Source organism: Salvia splendens, chromosome 4, assembly GCF_004379255.2.
Source record: "Salvia splendens isolate huo1 chromosome 4, SspV2, whole genome shotgun sequence".
Taxonomy (NCBI): domain Eukaryota; kingdom Viridiplantae; phylum Streptophyta; class Magnoliopsida; order Lamiales; family Lamiaceae; genus Salvia; species Salvia splendens.
In genome coordinates, this window is record NC_056035.1 from 12,918,668 (window position 1) to 12,939,560 (window position 20,893).

A 20,893-nucleotide genomic window follows, 5' to 3' on the forward strand; every position below is an offset into this window, starting at 1 on the left:
AACATGTTTCATTTTTAATATAGTCGTGTAATTCTAAATGACAATCACAATGATCAGTTGATCACATTAGCAACGTAATTAATTTAATGCATATTTTCAATATATTTAGCTTACTGCATATGATTATCATAAAAATGCGGAAAAAACCAAATGTTTAGTTACTCTGGAGTCTGGACTATATATATGTGCAAGTAAATATTAACTCAGATTTTGCGTAATATGGAAAATCTTATTTTAAAGGCTTGACTCAATATACAATTGGTTTATTTTTCTCATTTGCAATACTAGAATCTGATTAACAAAAGTCGGAATTTCATTTATCTTTTGACTGATCTATTAGTAAATTACAAAATTTTATTCGATAGGAAACAGAAATGACCGTTATTGTTTGATTTTGATTATCAAATGCGGATATTTACGATAGCAATATTTAGGAAACAAAAATTTAGGATAGCAATATTTTAATAGAATTAAGCAGTTACGAATTTGTTATTGAAATTATAAAACCGAGAAATGGAAAAACCAAACTGGCCTTCCAAAATTCATATCTTACACAATCGAAATTGAAAACGATGAAATGTAAAATGAAAATGACAAGAAGAGGCAAAATTAATTCTAAAAACAGGAATATTCCATGGAGATGGCAGGGCGTGGGGCGCGTGAGTTCAATTAACCGTAAACAGCGGCAGGGTTGGCCCCACAACAATATAATTAGTTTCCGCGTTTGTCTGAATAGGTATAATCTCCTATTCGTAATACCGAGGATATAGGAAGGGTACTTACGGAATTATCTGTTTTAATTAAGACCATTTTAGCTAATGAATCTTATTGCAATTAGTAATTCAGTAATTAATTAGAGAATTGAATAATTAATAAGCGAATAAAGCAGGAAAAAGACCAAATCCCGAACAACGTGCGACAGAAGAGAAGAGTAAGACTTTCCTCTGAAAAAGAAAAAAAGGAAAAATAAAAAAAATTCACTTTACGTTTACTTGCACTGCTAATTAAACAAGGGTTTAATATTGTTTCTATTTATCTCTCTCCCTCTCTCTTTTGTTGTTTCTTCGCACATATTCAAAGCTGAACGCCTCTTTCGATTTTTCCACTTTTTCATTTGAAAAATCGGAGCGGTGACTAAACAAAGCTCATTTTGCTGTCAGATCTTAGTTTTTTCCTCCATTTATATTTTTTGGCTGGCATATGTGAATGAATTGAAGAGCTTGTGCATAAGATTATAGCGATAATTTGTTGGAGAGAGTTTGTAGATTGAAGTGATTTGGTGTTAGATTCTGCATTCTCTTAAGTTGGAATTGCAGAGGTGTGTTAGATCTGTTTGTGTGAAGTGTTGTTCATTTCTTTATTGATATTTGGCTGAGGATTGGCTGCGCTGATCGAGGTGGAACTGGAGTTTCTGATCTGGTTGAAGTTGTTGCAGCACAATGGTAATGAATTAATATCTTTTTTATTCATTTTTTTTTCTTTCTGATTTGTTGGGTTGTTATTGAAGTGCTTGTGCTGAGTTTTTTTTGGCGAAACGTTATTTGTTCCCGATAACTTGAATTGATCTGTTATTGAATATATCATTTTGTTTCCTTCTGTGTCTGATTTTCCCGTTAATGACTTGGCTAGTTGACCGAATGCAAGGGATGATATGCTGTTCCTGCCTAGAATTCTAGTTTGTTTGCCATCTTATTGTTGTATATGCGTTTTCATTATAATTTATGAATCGATGTGTACATTTGAATCTTTTGAGGATTTCCAACTGAGTGGATGTGTTTGATCACCACTCATTTTTTTGCCATTGAAAATATCTAATTAATCTTATATTTTGGACTTTCGGTTGCTAACCTCAATTCAAGGTATGGGAATGTTTCATATTTATTTAAGCACTCAAAATTTATTTGTTTACGTATATTCATTTGATACCACGTCGTTTTGTAAAACTGTAAATGGACTTGTCAACTGTTCATTGCCTGGCACCCACATTAAACTGAAGAAAAAAAAATACAATTTTCTCCGGCATGTGGTTGGCTAGAAAGGAACGTATCCATTTGAGAGTTAGATGTTTATGCTGCATGCAGCTTGTAACCTTGATTTTCATGAGTCCGGAACAGGCATTTTGAAATTGAATATGGGCTTCATGGTTTACATATGTGTTGCAGCGAGTCCTAAACCATAAATTAATGAGCCTGGCAACAGGTTTTTAGAATAAAATATGGACTTCCATAGCTTGATGTGAATTTCAACTGTATAGAAACATTCTAAATGAGTGAAAGGGCTTCTGTTCAATTGCGTGTCATGTCAGAGTCATTCTAAAGGCTGAATGCTGTTCAACGCTGTAGGTTGCTTCAGCTGCTACAGGAGTGGGCTCTCTTGTTTGGGTGGAGGATCCTAATGAAGCCTGGATCGATGGAGAAGTTGTTGCAGTCAATGGTGAAGACATCACAGTCCTTTGTACATCAGGGAATACGGTCAGTCATCATTAGTTTTATGTCATCTAAAAATGTTGGTTTCTGGAAGAACTGTTTATCATGATTTTTAGTTCCCATTACTTGCCCTTTTTCGTTTAGTTTGAAGAAACATTGTTCTTGTCTATATTGCTTTTCATGCAGTAAACAAACTAACTCCTCTCTTTTCTTTTATAACACTTCATATTTCTCGATCCACTAATTTAATGATTTATATATAAATGTACTTGTTGACTTTTTCTGCAGGTTTTTGTTAGGTCTTCTAATGTCTATCCCAAAGATGCTGGTTCTCCATCTTGTGGGGTGGATGATATGACAAAGTTAGCATATTTGCATGAACCTGGAGTTCTACAGAATTTAAAATCTAGATATGATATCAACGAGATATATGTGAGTTCAGTGTTTATTTGTTCATCATATGATAGATCTTTGCACCATAGTTGTATCTTTGGTAAAGCTTGCCCAGAATAATTGAAACCAATTTTCTCACTCTTCAGACATACACTGGCAGTATATTGATTGCTGTTAATCCATTTCAAAGATTGCCTCATCTCTATGATAGTCATATGATGGAACAATATAAAGGAGCGGCCTTTGGTGAGCTGAGTCCACATCCATTCGCTGTTGCAGATGCTGCTTACAGGTGTGCAGTGCTTTGATTGATGACAGCTTGTCCATTGATGTATCTCATTATTGACAAGACCAATTTATGAACAGGCTTATGATAAATGATGGAAAGAGTCAAGCAATTTTGGTTAGTGGTGAGAGTGGGGCAGGTAAAACAGAAAGTACAAAGTTGCTTATGCGATACCTTGCTTACATGGGAGGACGATCTGCGGGAGAAGGAAGGTCAGTAGAGCAACAAGTTCTTGAGGTAATAACTGCTTCATCATGTTCGATGCACCAGCAATGGTTGTAATGATCCTGGTTTTGGTGTCTGAGTGTGTGACCTCATCATTGTTACATATATTTGGTGATTTTTCTTGCAGTCAAATCCTGTTCTTGAGGCATTTGGTAATGCAAAGACAGTGAGAAATAATAATTCAAGGTACTGATATTCTATGGTCTCTATTGTGTGCAGTATGTAACTTTTATTTTATGCATCATTGCAACTAATCACTAATGCACGCACAATGTAAATTGTAGTCGTTTTGGTAAGTTTGTCGAACTTCAGTTTGATCAAAGAGGTAGAATCTCCGGTGCTGCTGTCAGAACATATTTGCTTGAAAGATCTCGTGTTTGTCAGTTGTCTGATCCTGAGAGAAACTATCACTGTTTCTATATGCTGTGTGCTGCACCCCAAGAGGTAATTGAACCATTATGATTGGTGTTACGTCCCCTTGCCACATTTCATGATTTTGTACTAAAATCTAAAGCTTGATTATCTTGTTTATATTAATAGTTACCCAACCAATCTTTTATTGATGTTCGCTTGGAGCTCAATGTTTTTGTTGATCAGATCCCATTTGCTTCCAACATTCTCAGGAAGTTCAAAAGTACAAGTTGGGAAACCCAAGAACATTTCATTATTTGAACCAGACAAATTGCTATGAGCTTGATGGAGTTGATGATGCCAAAGAATATGTAGCAACAAGGAAAGCAATGGATACTGTGGGAATCAGTGTTCAGGAACAGGTATTAATTAACCTGAGTGTTATAAGATGACATGCTATTTATTTGATATGTGCTATATTTGACTCTGCTCTTTCGTTCTTCTCTTAAATTAATGTAAAGGATGCCATTTTTCGAGTCATTGCTGCAATTCTCCACCTTGGGAACATTGAATTTGCAAAGGGGAAAGAGATTGACTCATCCACGCCTAAAGATGAAAAGTCTTGGTTTCATTTAAGAACATCTGCTGAACTTTTCATGTAATTCCCCTAAAGCCTTTAACTGACAGGATGAGTCGTCACTTTGATTTTTATTTTTCATCAGGGATTTTCTTCTTTTAAGCAACATCATCTTGTAGGTGTGATGCGAAAGCTTTGGAGGACTCACTCTGCAAAAAAGTTATTACGACTCGTGATGAGTCCATAATTACGGATGTGGATCCAAAGACTGCTGCTTCTAGGAGAGATGCTTTGGCCAAAGTTGTCTACTCAAGGCTGTTTGACTGGTAAGTATCACCTCTGTTTTTAAAGAGATGAGCATCAATAAGAAACCTTAAACGGATGGGGCTTATCCTTCTTACTCAGATTTGTTGACAATGATACTTACTATCTTTTACCATTATCTGCAGGCTTGTTGACACCATTAATATTTCAATCGGTCAAGATAAAAATTCGAAGTATTTAATAGGGGTGCTGGATATTTATGGATTTGAGAGTTTCAAGACTAACAGGTGCTTAACTGGTACGCTGTGTCTTCATTGTTGACCTGGTCTGATCCATTTCGTCAGTTTAACTGAGATGTACACACTAGCCAAAAGTAGCATAGTTTCAGTTGATTACCGACCAGTCCCCGTCTTTCTAGTCACTAGGGTGGTACTGTGGTGGGCATCAGAAAGAATGTTACTCAGGGTTTATTGCCTCTAAATTGTGGCGCTGTGCTTTCATTTTAGCCTTTATTTATATTATTTGATACTTCCAGCAAGTCTGTAAGTGTATGTGTTACTTTTCCTTTTTGGGTGGAAAGGAACAGTCTTGATTGACATTGTTTACTGGTTTAGAAACAAGAATTTGTCATACCTCTTCTATCATGCACAGTGTTGTTAGGGTCGAGGGTCGCACCGGGTCGATAAGGTGAAAATTCGGGTCGCGGGTCGACGAGTCGACTGGGTCGAGAGACCCACTAATCTGCACACAAAATTCAAAAAGAAGATGAAAGTTAGAACAATACCTTGATTAAACAAAGGAAGGAATAGATGAAGGGTGGCTCTGTATATTTGTTTAGGAATGAAGAGGATGAATTTAGGGTTTGAAAAGCTTGATGGTGTTCATGCATATATATAGATAAAAACGTGTGCAGTCAGAATATAAGTGTGAGAGATTTTTGAAAATCAGAATATAAGTGTGAGAGATTTGAGGAAAAAACGTGTGCAGTCAGAATATAAGTGTGAGAGATTTGAGGAAAAAAGACTGAGATTAGAGAGGAGCACACTGCTGAGATTAGAGAGGAGAAAAACGTGTGCTCCTGTTGAGATTAGTGAAAGTCAGAGCAAAAGTGTGAAAGATTTGAGAAAATCAGCAGACTTTTAGGTAAGTTTTTACTTTTATACTTATGTTTATTTTAGTAAAAACAAATCAGCATTAAAAAGGAAAAGATTCAGAGAATAAAGGTCTAGGAATTACCTGTATCTCGACCCGGCGGCGACCCTCTCGACCCGGGCGACCCGGCGGCGACCCCGTACCTCGATCAACCCACCCATGTTGGGGCGGTGACGGTCTCGACCCGGGCGACCCGGGCGACCCGAGCGACCCGGGCGCCATTTTGACAACACTGATCATGCATATGTGGGCCTCGTTGTAATTTCGTGGATGTAAATAAAGAATAAGGTGTTAATGGTGGGTCCAATTGGAGTGCTGATATATGTTTGAGCTTTGACGATAAAGGGTTTATATAGGTTTTTGGGTGTCCAAAAATTGAAGTGGCTATTTCAAGTGAGAGTGGGTTGAGACAGCTGGGGGTATTTTTAGTGAGGTTGTGTCTTTTCAATGAAATCAAATAAGGCCTTTCTTTCTACATTTTTTCAACTGAATTATCAATATCTTAGATACCACACAGCGCACACAAACCTGGAGGCCAAGGCAGTCTTACATACTGCATATCCTATTTTTTGTTATTTTGTAGCTTCTTTATTTGAACTCCTAGTTTCTCCTGAAAATGTAGAACCCATAATGGTATCCCTCTGCAGCTTACGAAATATAAATCCATGATAACAAATGCTGCTCCACAAATATGTACCTGAATATTGGTTCCTCTCTTTATGGTAGTGGTGTGCCATACATACTCTTTATGCTAGTGGTGTGCCATACATAATGCTCATGGCAAATCATTTAAGAGCTATTTGGTTTTTTGATTTTACTGTAACAAAAGGAACTGCTGAATTTGGAGATTAGGGATGGTTGGGGGATTAGGATGCGGATTTGTGGTTCATATTAGGTTTCTGATTCTCGTATTATATCATGTGATAATGATGGTTTCATAGTATGTCCTGGTCAGTGGGTTGTTTAGTGAGGGGTTTACCTGTGTATTTTCTGTAGGCTTTACCATTTTGGATAGGGTAGTCGTGAAGACCACTATATGTTCATTGGACGATGCCTAGTCTTGACTTTTGAACCTTTTAAATAGTTGCTTAAATGCAGTGTTCTTTGACCAACAATGTGGTTAAGTACAACTATTTTCTCTGTATCTTTATCTTAAATATACTCTTTTTACCTCCTCAGCTTCGAACAATTTTGCATAAACTTGACTAATGAGAAGCTTCAGCAGCACTTTAACCAGGTAGCTAATTCTTTTGATTTTCTGTGCTTACTGATATTTTTACTCTTTAACATATTTATCTGTTGTACCTTACTTTTCAGCATGTTTTCAAAATGGAGCAAGAAGAGTATACAAGAGAAGAAATAAATTGGAGCTATATTGAGTTCATTGACAATCAAGATATTTTAGATATGATTGAGAAGGTTGAGTTTATTTTGCTACATCTTAATATACAGTTTTTGTTCTGAACTGTTCATTTACTTGCTTATAAGCTGTTGCATTTATTCATCATTCATCTATTCTTTGTTGTGGTTTTCTCCAGATAATTGCTAATCGTCAGTTAGGGAGATGTTTTATACTGAAAGAAAGTAAAAGTATTTCACACGACACATGATTGAAAATTTCTAGAATAGTTTATGTTTATGGAAATCTTTTACATTTTAGATAGCAATTTTGATATTATTGATGCCAACTCTGCTCTATACCCTACTCACCTAACTCGCTCCCTAATATGCATGGATTTTCTTTGAATTTTGCAGAAGAGGGGTGGCATTATTGCACTTCTTGATCAAGCCTGGTATACTTTATATCTTATAGGGACTCTGTTCGATATTCATTGACCTGTTACTGCAGATAATAATAATTCCTTTTTTATCTGTCTTGCAGCATGCTGCCTCGATCAACGCATGAAACATTTGCTGAAAGTCTGTACCGGGAGTTTAAGAGCCATAAACGCTTCAGCAAGCCCAAGTTAGCTCGTTCAGATTTTACCATTTGCCATTACGCTGGTGATGTGAGTTTCAACTATGTGCTCCTAAACATTTTTCGTGAAAATGTGTGCGGATTCACTGAGCGAGGCTCTGCTGAAGTTCTGTTTTACAAGAATGTTTTTTTTTGTCAGGTAACCTATCAAACTGAGTTGTTTCTGGACAAAAACAAGGATTATGTAATTGGGGAGCATCAGGCGCTCCTGAATGCTTCTGAATGTTCCTTTGTTTCGGGCCTGTTCCCAGTATCAGATGAGGAGTCCTCTAAACAGTCAAAATTCTCTTCTATTGGCTCAAGATTTAAGGTATCAAATTGCTTTATTTATATATTTAATTTCCATTTTTGAGTCTCATCCTTTTGTTTGTTACATAAAGATACTAAGTTTTCTTTTGTTGATTCTTCTCGCAGCAACAATTACAATCTCTTCTTGAAACTTTGAGTTCAACTGAACCTCATTATATTCGTTGTGTGAAGCCAAACAACCTTCTTAAGCCTGCAATATTTGAGAATCATAATGTCCTGCAACAACTGCGATGTGGGGTAATACTTGTTTTTAATTCTATTTGTTGGTTTCTTGGTTTGTGCAAACTTGGTTTTATATATGAATAGTTGCCTCTCAAACCAGGGTGTTATGGAAGCAATTAGGATCAGCTGTGCTGGGTATCCTACTAAACGACTATTCGGTGAATTTGTACATCGCTTTGGCATCCTCGCGCCCGAAGTCTTAAAAGGAAGGTATTTTAGGTGTTTCCATGATTTTACCTTTCCCCCCATCATAGTCATGGATGTTGGCCTTTTCGCTTACATTTTATTTATGATAGTTCTAGTGAGGCGGCTGCTTGCAAGAAACTTCTGGAGAAAGTAGGACTTGATGGATATCAGGTACTGAACCATTTCTCCAATAGAGGGTTTTCAGATCCTCAGTCCACAAAAAGTAGTCTTAGTTATGGACGGCATGACTTTTAATACAAAATTGGTAAAGTAAGAGAGAGAGAGAGAGAGAGAGAGAGAGAGAGAGAATTGGTTGAAGTGTTGTTATTGGGAAATAGGACTCACCTTATTAGAGAGAAAAAACTTACTAAAAATAAATTGAGACTAATTTTGGTGGGAGACCCAAAATGGAAATATATGACTATTTTTCGTGGACGGAGGTAGTATGTTAGTATTTGTGTGGATCTTGGTTTACTTGTACTCACTAAAATTCCCTTCATCTGATGAAAATAAGTTTGTATGTACCGTGTATATACAAAAAATATTTTAACTGAAAGATTTTGCCATTTCACCTAGCTGCTCATAGGATCAAATATGGAATGAGAAATTCAGTACAAGAGTGATTATTAGTAGCATTACTGATTTATTATAACCGTATATGCATTTGTTCCATATTAAAGTTGAAAAAGATGTGAAGACATGTAAAGCAGTTAGGCATTTTGATTGTGTTCATGTTTGATATTAGGTTTACTGTATAACTTGGTGGTTTTAGCGAGAAAGTGAGATTTTTTGTGGATTCTACAACTATTGAAAGCCACAAAATTAGTTTTTCGTACTTCCTTTTTACTTCAGCTTGCACTGCTCATGACACACTGTATATGAGACTTTAGGATGAATATGCTTTTCTCACATCAGAGAAGAAAATCGTAAAAGAGTATAATATTGAATAACATGTTTCTGTGTACAGTACAAGTCCAAAGACTCCGTGCATAGATGGAGTAGAAACTGGATTTCAATTTAATTCTAAAGATAAAATTCTACCTATCATACACATCCATCTAAATAAGTAGAGAAATATAGAAAGTGACGTAAAAATAATGATCTCCAGCTAAAACAATTTTCTTGATGCTGCACTCAAGTTCGCTGCTTGTATTTTGATGCCCGCTGCTGCATCTGTGACTAAGTCTCCCTCCTCAGCATCACCTTAAACATAGTACATGTACAATAATATGTTATATTGGAGTATGCGCTATCCATGAATACATGTCTTTTTTAGTTGAATGACCATAAAACTGTGTCATATGGAAATATCTGTGACTTTTCATGCACGCCTCTGTTTTTCAGTGTGCATCCAATTTGATTTTTAATAGATGTGTATATCTTGTTCTGATTCTTCAGTTGTTAAGTTGATCTACCATAAAAATGTGCTATTTGGACTTCAACAGGTCTCATTCTTGTATGCCCATTTCTGGTTTTTAGGATGTATGATAAATACCCTTGCATATACAATTGCTTTTATTCATGTTTAACATAAATTATATAATTCTTAATGTGGAATGCAAGCATCTCTAATTCAGTTTGCTTTTGCAGATTGGTAAAACAAAAGTGTTTTTGAGGGCTGGGCAGATGGCCGAGCTGGATGCTCGGAGGACTGAGGTGTTGGGAAGATCAGCAAGTATAATCCAGCGGAAAGTCCGTTCTTATATGGCTCGTAAGAGCTTCATATTAATTCGTCGGTCTACAACACTTATTCAATCTGTATGCAGAGGTAGCCTTTAGTTTTTGGTTTCTGACTTGACACAATTATAACAAACCACAACATTTAAGATCTTACATGTGAAATTCTATATCACTTACCCCAGGAGAACTTACGAGGCTTGTTTATGAAAGCATGCGTCGAGAAGTTGCTTCTCTTAGGATACAGAAATATTTGCGGATGCATCTTGCGAGCAAAGCATTCCGAGAAATATGCTCTTCTGCCCTTTGCATTCAAACTGGAATGCGTGCAATGGCTGCTCGTAATGAACTCCGCTGTAGATCGGAGACGCGAGCTGCTATTGTGATCCAGGTATCTTAACTCATGACATATCACCTGAGACATAGTTGTTATATCATTTTTGGTTTGTTTGGGCAAAGGAATTTTCATTTTCATTTCACATCTGGATTTGATGGATGACATTAATGATTGCAGAGTCATAGCCGCAAGTTATTAGCTCGTTTAGAATATACAAAGCTGAAAAAAGCTGCAATCACCACACAATGTGCATGGAGGTCAAAGGTTGCTCGTGGAGAACTGCGTAAACTGAAGATGGTAATCAAAAAGCCCACCCCCCCCCCCCAAAATAACATAAAACTATAATAAAAATGAAAAAAGGTGAATTAAACCATTTGGGGGAACTTGCTTCTCCCTAGTCTATTGAAATATGCCATGTGTAGATTTGTTCTCTTATAACTGCGACAGTGATAACCGAAAAGACCACAATAACCATAATTGTTGTGTTGGATTGTAATCTGTATGGGACTGTATTTTTATTAGATGTTACACTGCATAATCAATTCTTGTATTCAGGCTGCACGAGAAACTGGTGCTCTGCAAGCTGCCAAGAACAAATTAGAGAAGCAAGTTGAAGAATTGACTTGGAGATTGCAGCTAGAGAAACGAATGAGAGTATGTTATATATTTGAAGACATCTTTTCTTTTCTTCCTTTGAAAATTTGAGGTCAACCTATTTTATGATTTTTTTCACATGCATTCTTTCCGTAGACTGACCTAGAAGAGGCAAAAATAAAAGAGAACACAAAACTTCAAACAGCTCTGAAAGAGCTTCAGCTACAGTTCAAAGAAACTAAAGACATGCTGTTGAAGGAAAAGGAAGTTTCAACAAGGGCTGCTGAGCAAGTACCTGTAATTCAGGAGATTCCGGTGATAGATCATGAAATGATGGATAAACTCGGTGCTGAAAATAAAAAACTTAAGGTAAGCTGGTCTAAATGTTTGTGCTTGCACTGTTCAGTCATAACTCATAAGTAATGAATGATGCGGTGATGCCACTTTTTATGGTTGTATCTTCTCATGCAGGCCCTGGTCAGCTCTCTGGAATCCAAAATAGTTGAAACAGAGAAGAAATATGAAGAGACAAATAAACTTTGTGAGGAGAGGTTGAAGCAAGCCATGGACGCAGAATCATTGATGGTGAAGTTGAAGACTAATATGCATACGTTAGTATTTTTTAAATGTCTTTTCAAGGTTATATTTGTATCAAAATTAGATATTCTTTGCGTCAGGCTTCTATTCTTTTGGAGCAAAGCCATGTACTCATATTTGCATACATAAATTTGTTGCGAAATTATATTTTTTCTTTATGCGGTGCAGTCTTCAGGAGAAGATCTCTGACATGGAAACTGAGAACAAAATTCTTCGGCAGCAAACCTTGTTGACCGCTTCTAAAGGAGTGGCAGGACATCCATCAGAGTTTGGTTACAAGGTGGGTTAATTGTTTGGGTTAATTAACTTTCTGTAATCTGCATGCTTGATCTCAGACTATTTCCTTAAACTTATGTGCAGGTATTGCAAAATGGGTTCCATGCTAGCGACACAATCAGAGCCAATGTACTGCTCCTTTTTTCCCCTGGAAAATAATATGGAATTTGATTGAGCATGAGCTCACCCTGCGTCTATCTTTTTTGTTATTTACTTCTTGAATGTAATATTTTTACTGGCCACTGCATAATTGACACAGGATTTACCACAATCCCCAGAAAAAGCTTATGAAACTCCTGACAGCAAACCAAGGAGACCGCCATCTGACCGTCAACAGCATGTGTGTTTTGCTATAATTTTGAGATGTTCTTCATAACTCATACATTATAATTTGTTATCTATGGATTTTAATAATTGCAAATTTTGATACAGGAGGATGTTGATACTCTCATGGAATGCGTGGTAAAAGATGTGGGATTCAGTCAAGGAAAACCTGTTGCTGCTTTCACAATATACAAGTCTCTTTTACACTGGAGATCATTTGAAGCAGAGCGAACTAGTGTGTTTGATCGTCTCATTCAGATGATTGGTTCAGCTATTGAGGTAAGTGGTCTTGTGTTCAGTAATATATTCATTGGGATGGGGGATGATCATTTTGCTTGAATGTGTAGTCAAATTGTCTAGTACGCTCCTACACAATTAGGTGTTATTTGCAATAAAGTTTCAATGTTCATTCTCTTGTAGAGGTAATTTTTGGTTTAATAATATTATTAGTACTCTCTTTCTTTTAGTCAAGTTGAGGGGTGTGGATGGCATATCTGTTTTGTAGAACAATAAAATATAGCTATATGGGGAGAAGTATATAGACATAGTAGAGAAGAGTGGTAGGTGTATATTCCATTACTCAACATAGGCCACATATATATAGCACGAGAGACTAAGTTAGACTATGTCACAAAACCGATGTGGGATATTCATATTCTATAACATATTTAATTGTACATGCCTTATTCAGGACAAATCTGTAGGTCAAATCTGTCTAGGTTCACAAATATGTTGGAGAATTTAACTGAAATAGTTTGTTCTAGTTTCATTAGCTACTTTTGAAGAGTTTTGAAATCATTGAGCAAGAACTGACTGCAGGATCAAGAGAGTAATAATCATATGGCTTACTGGTTGTCAAACACCTCTACTTTGCTGTTCTTACTCCAAAAAAGTCTAAAACCTGCTGGTGCAGCTGCTGCAACTCCTGTCAAGCCGACCTCCCTGTTTGGGAGGATGGCCATGGTATTCATTTTCTTTTTGATTTTCCATATGAGTGATGGTACTACTGGATGACTTGAATAATATAAATACTCTGTTTACAGGGTTTCCGTTCTTCACCTTCAACGGTCAGCCTTGCTGCTGCAGCAGCAGCACTGGATACAGTGCGCCAAGTTGAAGCCAAGTATCCTGCTCTCCTTTTCAAGCAGCAGCTCACTGCATATGTTGAGAAGATATATGGAATTATTCGAGACAACTTGAAGAAGGAGTTAAGTTCACTGCTTGCCTTATGCATTCAGGTATATTTAGACCATCGAATAATATGTGAGCTTTACTTGAAAGTTGATAGCACGAAGTATGAAGTGTTTTGTTGTTCTCTCTTTTTACTCAGGCTCCAAGAACCTATAAAGGAAATGTGCTAAGATCTGGGCGATCCTTTGGCAAAGATTCTCAAACAAATCATTGGCAGGGGATTATCGATTGCCTTAACTCCCTTTTGACCATACTGAAAGAAAATTTTGTATGTCTGTAATTATGCTGAATTTGGATACTGATTTTTGCAAGATTTATTATGCTTATATGTATTCACCATTTCAGGTTCCTCCTGTTCTCATCCAGAAGATATATGCTCAAACATTTGCGTCTATAAATGTACAACTGTTTCACAGGTGATTATGGAGTGTTTTATTATGTATGAAACCTTGTATACTTCTTTTGTGTTTATGAATCACTAATGACTAATCACGTCCAATATATTACTTGTAGCCTTCTACTACGCCGTGAGTGCTGTACATTCAGCAACGGGGAGTATGTCAAATCTGGATTGGCAGAGCTGGAGTTGTGGTGCTGCCAAGCAAAAGAAGAGGTACTCCCACATGGGTGTGAAATTAATAGTCGTTCAGTTTTCAGGCTAAAATTGACCATCTGTTATTCTGTTACCTTGTTGAAATGTTCCTGGTTCTCAGTATGCAGGTTCGGCTTGGGATGAACTGAAACACATAAGACAAGCTGTTGGGTTCCTGGTAAGTTCATTTCTGTTGAAGGACTATGCTTTCTGTTAGGTCTATTAATCCTTTAATATACACTTTTGGAATTCGCGCTTATCCAACCTTCTGTTCGGTCCTACCTGTAGGTTATACATCAGAAGTACAGAATATCTTATGATGAAATCACCAATGATTTGTGTCCTGTAAGTCATCAACCTCTGCATCTGATTCAGCACAAAAGAAAAGGAACGAACAAAATGAACTAATAATTGAATTGGTTACAAGAAAATTCATGCAGATAATTGTGTTATAAATTAATATGATATAGGCAATATCATCAATATCATCTCACATTGAATGCCATTGGCATCTCAGATGTTGAATGTGCAGCAGCTCCACAGAATATGTACAATATACTGGGACGACAACTATAATACTCGTAGTGTGTCCCCTGAAGTAAGTCGATTTTCATTGTCTTCTACATGCCCCCATCATCTTGCTGGCATTCTAATTAGAGTGAATCTGTTTTTTACTTCAATTACAGGTTATAGCCAGTATGAGGGTGCTTATGACAGAGGAGTCGAGCACTTCAGGTGGCAATTCATTCCTGTTGGATGACAGTTCCAGGTAACTTCTGTTTTTCTTAAATTATGAGCTTGATATAAGGACCGTGTGTCTCTAGAAGTCCAACCATAGGAAGGCAAGTAGTACTTATTTGTCTTTTACTGTAGGTATAATTGATTAATTTTTAATTATTTGCTTCTATTCCTAAGGGTTTTCAACATTATCCATTATATCTGGTATAGGATTATTGTCTGTACATAGAACTTTAAATTGAATCTGGTACTGGTCATCCAGATTGTACAAGGAAAATATGAGTCTTGTTATAAATTCTCTGGATTGTTAAAAGTAAAGATAAAAGCATATTTGTAGCTGCTGTTAATTGATTGATGATGCAGTTAACTATTTGCTGACATCTTATATTCTGAGTGCCACAACAACATAGTTGTAAAGTTTTGACCTGTGGTTTTATTTATATTGTTTCGTTATGTATTTTGGTAACGTTGAAATAAAGATGTTATGCTGCATGTGGTTAACTGGTTTTGCCCTGCTGTGCTAATCAAACCACATGGCTATGTATGTAAATGCAGCATCCCGTTCTCGGTGGACGATCTTTCCAACTCCATTGACATAAAGGATTTCTTAGATGTGAACCCAGCACCAGAACTTCTAGAGCATCATGCCTTCCAATTTTTACACAACTGAGGCAGTGGAACGAAGATGACGGGGGGTTGGACATCACATAATGTAAATTCGTCTGAACCTGTTCAATTTTTTCGTTGAGCATCATGCCTTTATATGTTGTTTTTTCGTTTGTTCGAAGTTTGTCTGTAGTTGGGGTCGCAGGGAAATTATTCTTTGTTTGGTTTTTGTCCAGCCAAATTGGCAACGTTCATTTTTTTTAGATTAGTAGTAATACATTACCCTTTTCGAGGTGGTTGAGGATTACCACGCTACATTTCCATATAGCGTAAGCCGTTGATGTTAAACAAATATAGTGAAAAGAATGTTTATAGGTTGTATCTCAGTTATTCTCCTATTGTATTTTATTTCATATTCGTTGTATACTTCAACAGAGAAAACTACTGTAAATTAATCACAAGCATTGATATGGAGAAATAATCACTGAGGAACCAGAAACTTGACTTTACATTAGTGTACACAATAATCAATCAAACTAAATACTACAACACTAATAATTCAATCTATCAATTTTACTTTTATATCTCTATGACTCTATCAATTTTACTTTTATATCTCAGTCTTTCCCCTTGCTTCAGTTGCTTCTATATCCTTCCTTTCGTTGGTTGTTAGGTGCAAAAAAGCTGATAAATTACTTCAGCCACCCTTCAGCTAAATATTTATTAAAATTTAATAGTGCACAATATAAAAATAAAAGCTATCTCCTAATTACTTTTTTCATAAGTTTTTAATTCATTTCTTAAAACCTGACAGAACCAATTAATGGTGGGCAAGGCAGTAAAATAAAAGAGAGACCAAATAATTAAATAATAGTAGTATTTTAAAACACAGTCAATATCAAAAATAATAACAGTAAATATATCACATTTACGCGTGCATATAGTTTGTGCAGTGTTTTGAGTCGAAAAGTTACTCAACCAAAATACACGTATATACTAAAACATCCGAATAGTGAAAAAACAAACCATTTGTCCAAACATAGAGAGCATATTAGCTACTAATGCATTCGAATATTAACTACTAAGTACTCAAATATTAACTACTAAAGAACTCGAATATTAACTACTAAGTACTCAAATATTAACTACTAAAGAACTCGAATATTAACTACTAAAGTATTCGAATATTGCCGCAGTTAGTCATCCATATAATAGAGAGATCCAGTGGACTTCTGCCCCAAATGGTGAGTCGACCCATGTTTGTTGATTCTAGGTCGGAAACTTGTGGGGTCCCTTCTACATGTGATATCCAGGTTCTACATATTACAAAAATGGATTACTGGTTAATAATACCATTGTGGAAGAACTTTATAAAAGAATAAATGTGATTTGGCTTACAGATAAGAAGAGGTTCATTCCAGTCACTAGTGATTGAGGTGAATTGGCAACACAATCAATGGATGGCTTCCCCTGATACACAATTACCCTATCAGCAAGGTATGTTGCCATGATGAAATCATGCTCCGCAACAAATGCAGGCTTCTTTTTTTGGCATATAAATTTTTTTATGACTTTTGCAGCAACAATACGCATCTCTGAGTCAAGAAATCCACTTGGTTCATCTATCAAGTATAAATCAGCTGGCTGCAGTCACACCAAAAGAAAACAAGTGTAATTGACAAGCAAAACACCAAAAAGGACCCATAGAACATTCACTAGGAACCTCACCTTTCCAAGACAAAGAGCGAGAAAAACCCTCTGTAGTTCTCCATCAGAAAGATTCACTAGCTTTTTATCCATCAATTCTATAATCAACAGAGGCCCCATCACATTGGATACAAACTCAGGATCCGTGTATAAACCACGAGTAACTTTATGCAACATCCTTTCCACGGTAACTTGAATTTTGGAACGTAAATTATGTGGCTTGTAAGAGGTCTTGAGTCTATGAATTTTAACATCAGATCCTTCTACTGGATCAGGCTTTAAAAGGCGACCCTGACATTTGGAAGGGCAGCCAGTTTCAGCATATATAACAAGTTTTTAAATGTATTTTCAAAAGTAAACAAACTATACAAGTGTACCAGCATCCGTAGGAAGGTTGACTTTCCTGTCCCATTTTCTCCAAGCATCACAATTATTTGGGAATCAATGAATTCACCCTCCACAACCTTGAGACTGAAATTTTCATAAGTCTTAGTCATGGTTGGATACCTGTGTCTTGCATATGTTTCAATTTCCTCAGCACTTTCTTGTGGAGTGTCAGCAACCTGAGAGGAGAAGTACATTTTATGGGAATTGGCATCTCAGTTGCCCAAATGCTACATGTTAGCAGCAATAATATACGACTTACCTTAAGTGTCAAAGATTCATCTCTAAACCTAATTTTTTCGGTTGTCACATATCCATCCAGGAAAATATTAATTCCTTCTTTGACAGAGAATGGAAGGGTAGCTGTCCCGTGGCTACCAGGTGACCCATAAAAGCAGCATATGCAGTCCGACAAATAATCAAGCATAGTAAGATCATGTTCTACCACAATTACATAGCTGAAAACAAAGACGACAAGTCATAACCATGTAAAACTTTCATGCTTGGATAGTTATCAGAAAAAATGAACATCACAGACATATTAGGTTGAAGCAAGGATCTGATAACTTGGGCAGCTTTTAATCTTAGTTTAACATCAAGATAATTGCATGGCTCATCAAACAAATAGACATCTGCATTTTTTACAGCAGCCATAGCTATTGCAAGCCTCTGAAACTCTCCACCCGATAACTTTCCCACATCACTGTTCATAACCGGAATTAACTCAAGGTCAGCAGCAAGTTGTTGTTTCATATCTCTCTCATCTACCTCAGTAAGGCATTGCCCAACGTTGCATTGAACAGCTTTAGGGACAAGTTTGCCTTCAAGAAATTTAGGTATACATATGGTGTGATGGGTCTTGAAGGTTGTCTGAGAAGAAATGAATCACAAAGAGATGTGACAAATTAATGAACTAGAGAAAAATAAAGACATGGAAAATATCAATATGTTGACATATAGAATAGAGTAGGGCAGATGAATTAAGTTGCAGGTATTCGAGAAATTTGCATTTGCATTTAGTAGTATCACCTGCTAAGCGAAAAATTTCCATCATCATTATTATGCAAATAAGTAAAGATTAAAAACTTAATATTTAAGATAAGGATATGGCAGTAGGCCATATATGATTTCATATACAAGCTTATGATAAGAAACCTTAGTTACTTAAGGTAAATAAAATCTCATCTGCATTATTATGCCAATAAATCCCAAGATTAAAGGACTTGATGTTTAAGATAAGCTGATACAATCATAGGTCAATATACAATTTCAAATACAACTTATAATCTACAGACCTAATCCTTTAACAGCCAACAAAAAGAGTATAGGGATATTAAACTTAAATATCATATTAAACTCAGGTATAGAAGTTCTCATGATCTAAAAACCTCCAACAATGCAATAGGGTCTTTAACAATTATATTGAAGCAATGGAAGATGATATTGAAATATAATATATATAATTGTAAGATTGCAAGAATGAATGAGATATAAGAAGCCAAAACTCTAAAAGGATTCTAGCAACATGAGCTAATACCTTCATTTTATGGTTAATAAGACGGTTGAAGTAATCGTGCAGCTCAGATTCCTTAAAGAAATTAAAAATTTCTTTCCATTCAGGAGGATCCTACAAAAAAATAAAAGCAGAGAGAAAATGTCAAGGAACGTGTTAAGGAAGGGCAGGTGAATAGGCAAAGAAAGTTACATCAAAGCGACCCAAGTTAGGTTTGAGCGACCCAGACAAAAGTTCAATAGCAGTAGTTTTCCCAATTCCATTTTTTCCCACGATTCCCAGAACTTCGCCAGGTCTCGGTACAGGTAATCTGTGAAAATGTTCACATCAAGTTAGAAATCAACAGAAACAAGCAAGTTGCGTATGAAACTGCGGTTTAATGAACACACCTAAGCAATTTAAAGGAGTCAGGGCCATAATGAAAGGATGTATCCTTGTCGGAGGCGATAAGCGTACGTTCCTGATTCGACATCTCTATTCAACGAGATTAACACCTGAAATCAAAATCACAAAACGTGACCCTAATTCAACAGATCCCTGACGACATTAAGCTTGAAATCAAAATCTAAGAAAAATCGAAACCCTAAATCAACTGGCTTCTGACGAAATTAAACTTGAAATTGCAAAAAAAAAAAGAAAACGTAATCCAAATTCAACAATTTTCTGGCGAGATTTAAACTTGAAATTATAAAAAAAAATCGTAACCGAAATTCAACTTTATGTATATATTGGCATAAGAAAAGGTATGGAAAAATCGGGTTTTTAGGGCACTTTGCCTTTAAAATAACGTAAATGTACCCATTTTGTTATCTCTTCCATATATAAGAAAAACACCAACTGCATTGGCGTTTCAATAAGTAAAGACGCCAACAACATTGGCGTTTTATAATTTCGTCGTATTTTAGCTGTATTTTCTCCAAATACAACTACGTTAGAAAACGCCAACTCAATTGGCGTGTTATAAGAAAAAACAACAACTGTGTTAGCGTGTTCAATTTTAAAAACGCCAATGTAGTTGGCGTGTTCAACTAAAAGACGCCAATGAGATCGGTGTTTTAACATAAAACACGCCACCCTGGTCGGCGTGTTTCTGTTGAACCATATACTAATCAGATCTCCCCCAACATCGCGAACCCTAAACACTTTCCCTCCCCAAAACGCGAAAACCCTTCCCAAGGCGGAAAAACCTTGCTCGGGTCGACCCGGTGGTTGATTTGAGCGTGGAGATTTCGATTTTGGCTCATTCTTCCAAACATTAGTCCTTCTAATCGGTTAGTATATCAAATTTTAGACTCATGGATTTGATGGATTGTTGTGATAATATATATTTTAGTGTAATTAATATAATATTTTGACTAATTGTTATGGGCACACTAATATTTTGATGGATTATTATGATAAAATATATTTTAATAGAAATATTTTGACCAATTGTTATGCTATTATATGTTGTAGTATATCTAATTTTGTTACCAATATTTAATGGATTGTTATGATAATATATATTGTAGTGTATTTAATAGAAATATTTTGTCAATTTTTTGGCTGACTCTGCATAATGATGAATGTAAAAATAATACATATTTATTTGTGTTTTACATTATTGCAGATAGTATGACGTGGTGTGTGAATTTATATTGGGGTGGAAAGATAATTCCCGGAGCAGTTATTTCGTATGATCCTCCTTTTGCTAAATGATTCATTATGTTGGATGAAACAATTTCGTACGATGAGTTTGTGGAAAAAATTTGTGAAAGGATGAGGATAAGCATATATGAAAACAAAATTCAAATAATATGGAAACGTACTATATGCTTTGGATCCGGAGTCACGTTTGTAGGTGTTCTACTAGAAGAAGTATGCATGCAACTAATGTTTAGTGAGAGTACGGTTATTGGAGGTCTAATTGAATTATATGTTGAGTATTCGGCAACTACTTAACATCATAGTCATCATGTCATAAGTTATGATGTTGGTACGTCTACGAG

General features: G+C 36.1%; 2 protein-coding genes across 2 annotated transcripts; one reads left to right on the top strand and one right to left on the bottom strand.

The window, feature by feature from the left end:
* The first annotated feature begins 1,016 nt into the window (after window positions 1–1,016).
* Window positions 1,017–15,727, top strand: LOC121798654 (myosin-6-like). The gene is made up of 39 exons (XM_042197762.1): window positions 1,017–1,442; window positions 2,343–2,471; window positions 2,715–2,858; window positions 2,966–3,111; window positions 3,186–3,342; window positions 3,458–3,516; window positions 3,615–3,774; window positions 3,954–4,103; window positions 4,203–4,339; window positions 4,438–4,584; window positions 4,708–4,809; window positions 6,854–6,911; window positions 6,992–7,093; window positions 7,430–7,467; window positions 7,557–7,683; window positions 7,792–7,962; window positions 8,067–8,198; window positions 8,284–8,393; window positions 8,480–8,540; window positions 9,960–10,137; window positions 10,232–10,437; window positions 10,561–10,680; window positions 10,939–11,037; window positions 11,134–11,346; window positions 11,449–11,588; window positions 11,743–11,854; window positions 11,935–11,979; window positions 12,110–12,190; window positions 12,283–12,453; window positions 12,994–13,137; window positions 13,218–13,412; window positions 13,505–13,633; window positions 13,711–13,781; window positions 13,879–13,978; window positions 14,079–14,135; window positions 14,246–14,302; window positions 14,475–14,555; window positions 14,644–14,726; window positions 15,251–15,727. Exons 1-39 carry the CDS (start codon window positions 1,440–1,442, stop codon window positions 15,363–15,365), a joined length of 4,530 nt encoding a protein of 1,509 aa, XP_042053696.1. The 5' UTR covers window positions 1,017–1,439; the 3' UTR covers window positions 15,366–15,727.
* A 544-nt stretch (window positions 15,728–16,271) lies between these two features.
* On the bottom strand, window positions 16,272–19,605 carry LOC121798656 (ABC transporter E family member 2-like). Its single transcript, XM_042197764.1, has 9 exons — window positions 19,295–19,605; window positions 19,098–19,215; window positions 18,930–19,019; window positions 17,931–18,262; window positions 17,655–17,850; window positions 17,386–17,571; window positions 17,030–17,299; window positions 16,700–16,945; window positions 16,272–16,617 (listed from the first exon to the last, which is right to left on the bottom strand). The coding sequence occupies exons 1-9, from the start codon at window positions 19,375–19,377 to the stop codon at window positions 16,498–16,500; spliced, it is 1,641 nt and encodes a 546-aa protein (XP_042053698.1). The 5' UTR covers window positions 19,378–19,605; the 3' UTR covers window positions 16,272–16,497.
* Between the last annotated feature and the right edge of the window lie 1,288 nt (window positions 19,606–20,893).